This window comes from Penicillium chermesinum (genome assembly GCF_028974085.1).
Source record: "Penicillium chermesinum strain IBT 19713 chromosome Unknown utg000001l:1.0-1975020.0:1.0-1976611.0, whole genome shotgun sequence".
Taxonomy (NCBI): Eukaryota; Fungi; Ascomycota; class Eurotiomycetes; order Eurotiales; family Aspergillaceae; genus Penicillium; species Penicillium chermesinum.
The window spans coordinates 1,778,659-1,790,732 of NW_026695311.1; the positions used below are offsets into that span (position 1 = coordinate 1,778,659).

The window sequence follows — 12,074 nt, forward strand, 5'->3', positions numbered from 1 at the left end:
TTCCGAATCAGTAGTCATGCGAAGCCACTAATAGGAGACATTAGGTCGTAGAGAGTAGGCATATTAAAGGAGTAGTGGCCAACTCTGTCACGCTGAAAAATCGTCATGTGAGAGAGTCAAAAGGGGGAAAAGGGGCGGGGGAGGGGAGATATTTGAGCGAGGCGATGGCAGTCAAAGAAGACGCAATTACAGACTCATTGTCAGCCACTCCCACTCTTGGCTTGCTCCCTGCCCACCGGCAATACTGTGGTTTGCCGGGTTCGTAGCAGCAGGAGGCATTGCGGGCGCAAGTGGTACGATCTTGGATCGACCTGAGGGCCCCGTAGACTTGGGACTGTCGTCCGTATCTGGATCCGTAGGCGCCTTTTCAATGCGACGTTGGCGTCGAGGGGCGACCTGCACGCCAGCTCGAGCCTGGGCGACTCCAGCAGGAGGGCCAGCCTTCGGGGGTGCCGCGGCAATAGGCACCACGCCCGGTTTTCCAGCGCCGGATCCCGACATGGCCGGCGGAGATTCGGATGCCGTGTTACTAGGGGCCCGAGAGGTGGTGGCGCTCATTGGGGTCTGCGCAATCGAGTTCTTGCGAGAAGACTTCTTAGACGAGCGAGATGCACCCACGGCGATGCTGTTTCGCACTGCTGCGGTTCCGCTTCTTGATCACATCGGTTTTCAGCGAAAGGGGTCGAACAACGCCATGAAGTTTCAAGAACAGGCCACAGGCATTGCACAATGGCTGGCCCTCAGGGTTGCGTCGCCATAAAGGAGTGGTCTGCGTGAAACAATTGGTACACGTGGTCGGCCCGGCGTTGGGATCGCCTAACTTGGAGCCGCCAGGACTGGCAGGGCGAGATGGAATGGCGCTACTGAGCCCGGATTCGGGTGGCGTGCTGGGAGATGGATGGTTGGTGGACGGGCCGCTAGCAGCACCATTCAGGTTCTGTCGCAGCAACGCCGCGGCATTGGGCGTCGACGCCGTGCGTGCGATCTTCGGACGCCGTGGATCTTGATCCCGGTTACGCATCTCACTGACTGAGACTGCGGAACCATGACCCCGACTAAAGCCATGCCCGCGACGCCATTCAGAGGGGCCATCCATCACATCGGCAGACCCGATGGTCACTTGCTTCCGCTGCTGATCCGGAAATCCAGGGAGGGACTGAACAGAACCGGGGAACCCATCCCACGTCAGGCCCGGGTTCATGTCGCTGCTCGCGTCATCCATCGCGAAATCACTTGGCATGGTGATGCCTCCCCGCTCGCCGTACCCGCCGTCCTCATCCTCGTTATCGGAATCCCCACCGAAGGTGAACATGCTGTGAGCAGGGGCAGTCGAAGAGTACTCGCCGGAGCCGAGCACCTGGTTGGGGTCGACGTGTTGCTGGGGAATGGAGAAACCCGAGTGCAAATTGGGTTGCGATCCTGGGGCCGATGAGTGATACTCACCGTTGCTCGTGTTGAACATGTGGCGGGGCTGCAAGGACGCAGAAAGATTGGAGGAGCGTTGCTGCAGATATGGAGGAATGCGGCGCTGGCCTTGGCCCTGGCCCTGAGCGTCGACCGAGGGCCCATCGTTGAAGAAAATGGACTGCTCGCCTTCGTATATGGGCTGCGGAGTGGAGACCGCGGACTGGTAGCCAGAGGGGGGGAGGAGAAAAGAATTCGGTGGAGTTGAGGGGAGGAGGCTAGGGGAGTCTGTGCATAGAGGCTGGAGAAGGGGTTACCCGCAGTCATTGGAGAGTCGGAGGGAGAAAAGGTAAAGTTTTGCTGGTAAGGGCCCGCCGAGTGGATGCCATTCTCATCATTCATGGTATAGGTATCCAGGTGGAACGGCACCCCGGATGTGGTGTTCCGGTGCTGGTGACGACCGTGGCTCATGCTATTGTTGGGCATGGCGAACCCCGAATTGTGGTCGAGAGAGTAATCCGGCAGTGCAGCGGATAGCTCGGAATGCCCCATCACCGCGTTGGACACAGGTGGCACCTGAGGTGAGGCATCTGCCGGTCGCTTGCGAGTCGGCCCTCCAAGGCCAGTAAAGAACTGACGCTCGTCGACGCTCGTCTTCCGCACCCGACGAGGCACGTAGCCAAACTCGTTGTTCTTGCGCTGGTCTGGAGGGGGGGTGTGGGAATGAAGCAGGGACATTCGGCTCGACGAGATGGTCCTTGCGTGACTTGATAGGGATGGAGGCCGTGGGGGTAGCGTTCAAATGTCGGTCGGCGTCGGGATGGTGAGAGGAGTAGTCGCCTGGCGAGTCAAAGGGGACGATGAACTCGTCGATGTTCATGGGGTCGGAAGTGGCATCGAGGTTCATATTCTGCTGGGAGTGGGTCGCCGGGTGTTCGTGCGACAAGTGCAACTGGGCGATCCCACTTGCGCTGGGACTGGCGCTATCTTTTTGAGCTTGCAAAATCCTGCCAAAGAAAAAAAAAGAAATAAACGGATGAGTCGTGCGCTCGTGACGGTTCCGGAGGAGGGAAGAAGCGGGAAGGGGGGAAAAAAAGAGGGAATAGAATCAGCAGAAAGGCACGACATACCGAGCTTGCTCCCTTTCCTTGCGTTTCAACGACATGGCCATCATTCGCCATGTCAAGTTTTCCATTCGCTCTTGATTCGGCAACTGGGATTTTGTCCGGGTGTAGAGCCGCCAAATCTGAGCGGCCAAGGGATCTTGCCGCTGCAGTTCCTCGGGGCTTTCGCCACCGCCGTTTTTCATTTCCGGGAAGATCGAGTCGCCCAACATCCCGTCCTGACCGGTCGAGCCGGAGGGACTGAAGGGCGAGCTAAAGGAGAAGTCATCGGGCACCATATGGCTGTCGATGTCAGGGAATGCGGATTGCGGCGGGCGAACTCCTCCGATGCCATGATGCAGACCCTCCATAGCCAAGAAAGTGGGGAGGGGTAAAACAAGCCCCCCAGGACAATGGTTTGGATTAAAATGCCCTCTCGCCGGTAGAACAACACGCAAGACGTAGAAGACGCAGAGGACACAGATTATCAGCCCGAACGTGCTCGACGGTAACGGCGGTGGACTTCGTCCAACTTGGTTACCGTTTTTTTTTTCGCTTGGAAATATATATGACTTTGAGACTCGGGCTTGACAGACTCAATCCGAAGCTTCTTCCTTCACAAAAAGCAAAAAGAAAAGAAAGGAAAAGGAAAAGGAAAAAGACTTCTTCTTCCCGCTGGTCTGCTGGTCTTTGTTATACTCGCACCAAAGTCGACCTCTTTAACTTCTGATAGTTTGCGGAGGGGTTAGACCCTCCAAGCGTTCATGCTCCGGAACTGGGAATGGGAAGGGGAGAGAGCGGACGCAGGGAATGGACGGTATGAATTGGGCCAGCCCTGTTGAAGAAAGAAGACGAGAGAGAGGAGAGGAGAGAGAGAAAGAGCGATATGTGGATTGTGAAGTTGGGAAAGTTCTCTTCTCTCGTGTATCGTGGTTGGCGGTACGCGATCGGCGTAATACCCGTACGGTCTTTTTGCGATCTCACAGCATTTGCCCGCGATTTGCCCGCAATTTACCCATTATTATTTTCAATCTGTCATTGCGTCTAGCACGACTTATAGCCCTCCAGAGCTGGACTGAAAACGTCGGAGGCGACCAAAAGTACCTGGGGCTTGTTCGGTATACCCCGGTCCTCCTCTAGCCTCTTGTTGGATTTTATGGCGCTTGCCTCGACTACGCAGGTTATTGCATTCTATAGCGCCGTTCGAGTCACTACCTTTAGAAGAACCGGGGGAATGGGGTCAAGTTCCTGCCAATCCCACCTCCTTGGCACTGATCCTCCTGACGTCTGTTCCCTCGTACGATCCTGACTTCCGGTATTTCCAATTGTTCTTGCTTCTTTTTTTTTCACCTTTGATCTTTAGCGCGGAATAGGAGGGCCGGGACCTAGGCCCTCCAATTCGGGCCGAGTCCGGCGAGAAGGGTCGAAAGGCGACAGAGATGCAGGTACTAAATCGTAGCCTCCTGTGCAGGTTTACCGGATTGGGGTTTCCCCGAGGCTTAAGAGCAGTGGATACGGCCGCGGTGGAGCTTGGGATACCGAGGCAAAGACCTCTAAGAGGACGTAGCGGACATTAGAACTGGGGTACTCCGTATCGACTCATGATATTCTAGAAACTGGGCCGAGTTCTAAATACTGGGGACTTTCATAGACACTCGATTCAGACTTTGACGGCGCGGGGGACGGTATAGCCCTTCACGGCGCAACGTCTCTCCAGATATACCCCAAGCACCATAATGGTTTCCTTTTTTTTGTCATTCTTCCTTGCTCTGTTTCTTTGTTTCTTTCTTTTCTTTTTTCTTTTTAAGAGAGAAGAACCCCACCTCATCAAACTAGTAAATATAAAGCAGCGATGGGGGCCTCACGAGTCGGCAAGACTCCGCTCGCACTGTATTTCACCGGGGAGAAGAGGTATCCCTACATTACCCGAAGCACGTATTGCGGCAGTAATCGGTAGTAAGAGGTACCACCGCGTAAGTCCATTTCGTCCTGCGGGGATTCACTCCAGTTCCGTTGGAACGGAGTCCATCCGCAATTGGCTGTCGGTTTGCCACTCCAGCTTTTGCTTTTTCCGATCGCTCTGCTACGGTCTCTTTGACATCAATCTTTTCTCCCATCTGTGGAAGAAAAAGAGCATTTCAATCCTTCGGAGTTATACACAGGCACAAGGCACACAGGCCCCTGCTGGCCCCATGGTCCACACGATAATGAAAGTGCGAGATAAGAAGATAAGGCTCCAGAGAGTAATTAGCCGTGGTCATTCGTTAGTGCTGCAACGCTGATTGGCCGGGTGGTGATAGGCGCGGCGCCGATCGTTCTGGGAGTTGTTTGTCCGGAGGTGGAGAGTGGAGTCACCTTATCAGTTGCATCGACCAGCTGAACTGGAGACCATCTCTCCTTCTCCAGAACCGTCACTATGCGGCCTTCTCCCGCACCCACCCGGGGGTTTCAGACCTTGTAATGTTAGCCTCCGTAGTCCAGCCCCTGCTCCGCCGCTCCAGTATTCTGCGAGTGGGCCACAATGCATGCAATGCTGACAACCTGCTTGGTAAAAGTGGCGGAGACTCGGTGGGTTGCGAGGAATTTTCCCCCACTCATGCGACAGTGACCGGGGTGGTCGCTCATGTAATCAATATTTTTTTTTCTGTGCGCGTTCTGCGGTTACTCGAAACACGAGGGTAAGAAAAAGCGAGACAGGGTCATCAGGTCATAGAAGGCCGGAAAAGGCGAGAGCGTGGAGGAAACAACGCCGACGGGTGTGCATATGTAAGAAATACGCAGTCCGGGTCATGAAGGACAGGGGTGGGAGAAAAAAATCCCCTGCGGGCTTCTGGGGAAAGTTTCCTCCTCTCCCAGGATGATTTTGCACGGAGACTGAAGCGCAACACGGCCTCTTTATATTTGGAGGCCCATCAACCGATATCACCCAAGGGCGTTTCGATAAGGCGTGACCCCTTGTCCAACTGGGTCTGATACGACCAGGAGCACATCAGCGTGAGATAAGTCTGCATTGCCCTGCCGGACCACTGGTCGTGGATGAGATAAGACGAGTCCTTTTCTCCTAGAGGCTGAAGCCTAATTCACGTGCTCCCTGGGCCCAATTCAGGGCCGTCGACGAATTTATTTGCTGGATTAATTGGAGCACTCTGACGGCTGAATCTGTGTTATGCCTACTCCTCGCACACCGCTTCCTTCAAAACTCCCAATCATCACGGCCAGTGGTTGCAATTGATCCACCAGATGAGCTGGTCTTCACGGCCATCGCATGCAACTCTTCCTCGCTTATCTCCATGAGTGCATCCTGCCGGGGCCGGGGGCAATCCGGTGACTGATAGGCGCAATTCTTATGACTGACTTTTGAGCAACATATCACAAACCAAAACGACTCACCCAAAGAACATGATTGCAGCGATACCGAAGTGCTGATCCAGCATCGGGGGGGTGCGTGCCGATCGAAGCCTATCTTCTCGGGTGGAATTCCAATCGCTGCCCCTGGATCCCCTATCGTTGCGTCATCAGTCTGATACGGAGTCCTCTCCGCGGAAGTCCCTTTACTGAATCTGCTTCACCTATGATATCGACCCTATCAAGTCAGTATATCTGCTTTATCTCCTCGATGGTAAGTGATCCTGTTGGAGTGCACTAACCAGACGAGCACATATCTGGTCCGTTAGGAGGAGATATGCAGGGCCCCTGTAGCCTATGAGAATCAGTCTCTGTTCACTCGATAACCGCATCCTCAATCACCCGATAAAAGCAGCGTCTTCGTGCAAGTCAGCAGCAGGCGAATACGTATCTGAACCCTACGAGCGCCTCCGTCCGCTCGTTCTGGACGGTTTTAGATTTGCTAGGCGTTCATCAGATACAGGGGCAAAGCTCTGATGGGAAGAGTCCAGAAGCAGAGCCACAAGGTCCTCATGTGGGGTGGACCCTTGCCTCGTTCCTATCTTAGCTTTAGAAATCCTCCCTATCTACCCTGATACGGCCATTCCAATTTCGTCGATAATTAATATAGATTTTATGCAGGTCATGGATGTTCAACATGGTTGTCATGATTGGCATGGATATGTCACCTGAGAACGGCTCACCAAGTAATCGTGGACGTGAATCTTTAGCCTATCAATGACACGTTGAATTCATAAGCTTTTTAAGTTATTCCCCACTGCGCTTTTAGTTTCACGCTCAATAGGCGCTGCTTCAGGTTTTCAGTGGAACCCCAATTGTCTGGGTACGGCGCTTATTGCACACAAGTGCCATCGAGGCCTCCATCAGACAAATTGGAGAGATGCGTAGGTAGGAGTATGGACTTGAGCCAACAGAGTGGATACTCAAAACACGAGAAGAGTAAAAAAGCATTCTACAGTAGAATCGAAGTACTTTCACTCATCGGTGCACAACACCTTGAGACTCTTATTTCCCATCCGAGGCAGTATATAGATGGCCTCGGCAAATGACTCAAAAGGGCACGTGCTTGGATACTGAAACCAGACTGTCACGAGTGCCGGTATCATAATGTACTAGCAGCCCGAGAATACTAGTGTGAGCCAAAGTGGTCAATATCCAGCCCCTGCTGGAGAGTTAGTACAAGCTGAGTCAGCCACATTTGCCTAGCCCTGGAGCGCTGGAGCTTTGGAGCCCTGGAGGAGCTGTAGTGCATACCAGGTGCGGGAACTGTTCCTTTGTTTAGCCATGAGTGGAGCAAAGTGATCAGTTCGTGACGGTGAACCGCGATTTGCGAGTATAAGCGTTGCCTCCTGCCTTTCCTTGTCACGAGCTGCGCAGATACTACGACCTTTATCTTCCATTGGTCAGGAGCAGATTGATTAATATGGGCGCGAATTCCACATAGCGCTCGTACGAGTCACAAGAACTCACCTTCGGACTTGCAAGGATAGCAAAACACTGGTAGGATTGCTGAGCATTGACATGTACTACTGTGATGTGGATACATATGGGGTCAACAAGCACGTGATACCTGATATCCATGGGGTAGGATGGAGAAATCTGGAGAGTCCGAGTCTCATTTGGAGTACGCGTTTGGCGGCGCTTAAACCATGCTCTATAGATTTATGCAGAACGAAAAAAATGGCAGGGACAGCTACCATCCAGGAATCAAGGCGAAAGATTCACGCAAAAGGAACCGATAAGAAGGAAGTCTATAAGTATGCCCGAAAAAAAAAAAGAAAAGAAAAGAAAAGATCAAGACCTCTCCCACAGATCGTGCAAAAACCCATGACTGATATCTCCGCAATCTTGCTATCACCCAAGACATCTCGGCATTAGCCTAACCACCGTGTGAATGCCAAGAATGCAAAGAAAAAAAAGAGAGAAAAGAAAAGAGAAGAAAAGAAAAGAGAAAAAACTGCCCCCTCCCCTTGGAATGACGAAACTCGCGCCATGGAAAAAAAAGAGATAAAACAGAAAATGCCACCCAAAAGCCCTTGCGCCCGCTAATGACTAGCTGCAAAGCAGACCTGCAACGGTGTATGAAGAGGTAGAAAACAACACATACCATAGAAAGATGAGAGAATAATGAAGCAGGGGCGGAGGGTCAAAATTGAAAAAAAAAAAGCTGATAACATTGCCTCGTACGGGGGGTATTAGGAATGAAACAAGGCCGTCTAGGAATGAAATAATTGTGAAACGTGAAATCATCCGGGCTCTGAAGATCAGGAGTTCCCGAGTTGGAAGCCATTGGAAGACGAAAAGAAGGACCCAGAGTTTTACGGCCCTGAGTGTCCCGGGGCCCCTGGATGTCCCATGGGGTCGCCGTAGGCGGTGCCCCGGCATACATTGGGTAGGGTACCGCAACGCCCGGGGGCATGCTGCTCATGGGCCATGGGGAATAGCCCATCCCGCTCTGCGCTCCATACGGGACTGAACCGGGGGGTGCTTGCATCTCCATGCCTGGGGGAGCGCTCTGGGACCCAATGCTCGAGGCAGAGAGGTTGTGAGCCGGTGTGGTGACTCTTCGTTTCAATTCGGGGGGGCATCTGGTGCTGGTACTGGTTCGCGAAGGAAGCATTCATGTCTGGTTGTCCGGGGAAGCTCATTGTCCTTGTTGGTCCTGGGGGCGGCACTTGCCAGACTGTACCGTCCGGCTGAAGGGTCTGCATCGGGTAGGATGGAGCTGCCATTGGCTGTGTTTGAGCCTCCATGGGCGACGTAGAGGGGATGGAGGGAACGGATCCCGTATTCCAGACATCGGGGGACAGATTCATCATTTGGCCCTTACCCATCGTGGCCATCATTTGAGGGTCTTGCATCGCCGTATACTCGTTCCATACCCCAACTCCCTCCATCGCGGGATGACCAGCGAACTCGTCCTGTCCCATCGGCCGATCTGTCGACACGTCGTTAACCATGGGTGGTCTTGGGGCGGCTGTTAGTAGTCGGATGGTCTCGGTGAAACAACCTACCTGGGAAAGTGGCCATTTGGGAACCAGCATAGGCCGGATTAAACGCAGCCATTTCGGGCCCTGACGAGGCCCCCAACGGCATCTGCGAATACGAGTAAAACGAATCGACCGAGTCCGGGTTCAACGTGGTGGGTGACGAGGCGAGTGGGGTGGCGACTGAGGGATCGGGTGGGTTGGTCTCCAATCTTGAATTTGGGCGGGATTTCTTCTCCACTGGGGGTTGTTGGTCGACTGGGAAGAACTGGCATTCTTTGCGCAAGCGGATACAGTTTTCGCATCGTCCTTGCGCATCGTCAGGCGCTACCAAGCATCTGATCTTCCGCCGTCGGCAGTGCACTGTAAAAGAGAAAAAAAATAACTGTATCAGCCCAACCGCCCATTCCGGGTAATCGCGATGATCTCCCATGAAGGCCTATTATCATGCCACACGCATGCGCGTCCTCACATGGGCCGACGGCGGGTAAGATACGGTGCGGAAGTGAAGGTACTGACCACATGCGACAGAAGTTCGGTGATATCCCAGCTTGTTGCGTTTCTTGTCGCTATCCATAGCGCTCTGTGAATTCGGTGTTGTTGCCATGATCTCGACGACCGCGGGCATAGCTCCCACGGTAGGAGTCAAGTGAGAATGCGATCACGGTTATTCAAAAGCCTCTAGCGCAATCCGGGGAGTGTAGAAGGACACGCATCCATGCAAAAGAAAAACCACGGTGCTCGAGGGGTAAACCGACGCCGGGGGATGACGGTAAAATTGCTCAGACTCTCAGGGCTTTTTTCCGATCCACTGCGCCACACGGTAAAGGCTGAGGTTTCAGGACACCAGGTCGTTCTCGGGTGCGCTGGAGGGAGGGGGAGAATGGGGGAGTCGATTCTTTGCTCCTCCCAGTGGCGAGAATAGATTGGATGAAATCGGTCTCAAGAACCCCCCCAGTCCGTGATTGAACAGATCAATGGATATTAAGGTATTAGAGTGCCTCGTGAAAGGGGTTAGGAGGGGGGGATTTGGAGGCCAAAGTAATCTCGATGCCTGAAGATTGACTGGTGAACAACGATTAATGGCGTATGGGATATAGTTTGCAAACGAGGAAATGAGACCGAAAAAAGAAAAGAAAAAAAAAGCCAAATGAGTGAATGCAGTGAAGAAGTGGAAGATCGAGGATGTCGTATAGACTCGACAAGAGACAGAAGCTAATCGCGGGGTGAAACGTCCATAGCCCTGCTTTTGCTTTTTGGGTTTTGGGAAAGGGAAAAATAAGAAATAAAAAAAGCCCTGGTATTTTTTTCTTCTTCTGGAATTCCAATCATCTAATAATTAAAATTATTTTTTGGAGAGGGACGATTTTTATTTTTTTAGTATTTTTGGATTTAGTATTTTTTTTTTAAGTACTTATCCCACCATACGTGGAACAAAGTGGCTCTGCCTTCGACACTAAGACTAAGACGGATGTATCGAAGCCAAATCCACTGCAGGTCATTGACATGATCTCAAACTCAGGGGCATCATATAATCATATCATAAGCCTTATTTATTGTTCCCCAGAGACTCATGAATGTTTCGCTACACCCAATGACGAAACCAACTCCATCGAATCTACCGTGCAGCGTTGATTCTTTTTCATTCTTTCTCATTTTTTTTTTTCGTGTTGTCGCTTTCGGCTTTTTTTGCTTTTGCCTCCTCCTCCACAAACCCTCTTTTATCATTTGATACTTGGTTTTCCGGGGGGAAGGGGGGGAAGTTAATCTCTTCCCATTTTATTTTATTTCACTTGCAATTTTGGCATATCACGAACAAAAGTCGACTAGGTCCCACCTGGAGAGGAGCCCTAAGGCGTCCCTAGACTCCTTTTTCTCGCAGAACAAGGAACCATGGGGAGCCCTGACATGGTGGGGCCTCAGGGCCGTACAACAGGCGATTCGGGCTTAGAGGCAGGGAGACCGAGCTGTCAATCCCTGATGAACTGGGGCATATTCCATGTGCGTCTCGGAGGGCTGATTGGTGAGGGTATTAGCGTGGCCACTGGAGCCAATGACGTTTCTGCGGGGCCCATCGCCGCCAAGCCTCCTTGTCCGGGCAGAAGACATGTTGATCACCTATAGAATCCTGGAGGGCTTCTCGAAGGGGGACGGTTCTGCAGCGGCTTCGCTTATGCGAGGGGGAGGGCGCAAATCGTGAGGACGTATAAAAGAACATCTCCCAGGGCGTAGCTGTTCGAGGCGCATGTTACCTCAGGACTGCGACCTCGTAGGCATCAGATATTAATTAGTTCTAAAAACAGCATCCAGGGTCCACGGATGATGCGTAACGCAAACCGAGGGCAGCACGCCATGAAATGCGGCCTTTTATTTTTTTTATTTTTTTATTTATTTATTTATTTATTTATTTTTTTTTTTTTTTGGTGGGTGCGGTTTCCTAGAAGGTTTTTGTTCGGGTTTTGTCTTTGCCCCTGATTGAGGACCTTTTCGCTCGAAACTTCTTTCTAGGGCAGGACCAATCTCAGGAATTCAAGATACGAGGGGAAAGCTTTGCACTTGCCTCTGGGTCGGCCATAGCTTAATCGGCGGTTTGACTGTTTGAGAGACTAGTGCGCCACCATACCCGAACCCTTTTCTCAGATCTCAACTCCGTTCGAGGGGCATTCCACAAGATTGGGAAAGATGGGATAAAACCCGGAGACCAGTAATTGGTTCTGCCAGAACGTGGAACAGCCGCGATCCATTCCTAACGGGGGCAAGGAATCGGCGGTCACCAACCATGGTTCAGAAGCCTCGATATCCGGTCAATCAGGCCAATCTTAATTACATCGAACAAAGCCAGTAAGCATCGGGCTTGCGACGAAAAGAGCAAGTCGGTAGCGTGGTCATCCAAAAAGACGGGGAATTTCTACCCAAAAGGAAAGCACACTCATACATTATGGAAAGCAAAGCAAAAGGGAAAAGGTCATCATCACATTCCGGAGAATACCGAGAGCGCATGAGATCTCAGGAACCTACGCCCAACTGGGGTGTCAGGTCCGAAGGCCTACGACGGATATTGGTCCAGCCCGCCTTCTGGAACAATGGGGGACAATAGAAAAAAAGGTTAGGACAGGAAACGATCTGGTGTGAGTCTGTAACAGAAAGCGACCCGCCGACTCCCCTGGGTGGGGCA

The 12,074-nt window shown here is 52.2% G+C and overlaps 2 protein-coding genes across 2 annotated transcripts; both read right to left on the minus strand.

Annotated features, from left to right (window-relative positions):
• Positions 1-186: 186 nt before the first annotated feature.
• N7468_000690 (Nitrogen regulatory protein nrfA) lies at positions 187-2,878 on the minus strand (the record flags this gene model as incomplete). Its single annotated transcript, XM_058469987.1, has 5 exons — positions 187-652; positions 711-1,593; positions 1,722-2,103; positions 2,141-2,387; positions 2,535-2,878. 5 exons carry the CDS (start codon positions 2,876-2,878, stop codon positions 187-189), a joined length of 2,322 nt encoding a protein of 773 aa, XP_058336018.1.
• Positions 2,879-8,230: 5,352 nt separating this feature from the next.
• Positions 8,231-9,527, minus strand: N7468_000691 (putative C6 finger domain protein; the record flags this gene model as incomplete). The annotated part of the gene is made up of 3 exons (XM_058469988.1): positions 8,231-8,850; positions 8,927-9,262; positions 9,419-9,527. The coding sequence occupies 3 exons, from the start codon at positions 9,525-9,527 to the stop codon at positions 8,231-8,233; spliced, it is 1,065 nt and encodes a 354-aa protein (XP_058336019.1).
• Between the last annotated feature and the right edge of the window lie 2,547 nt (positions 9,528-12,074).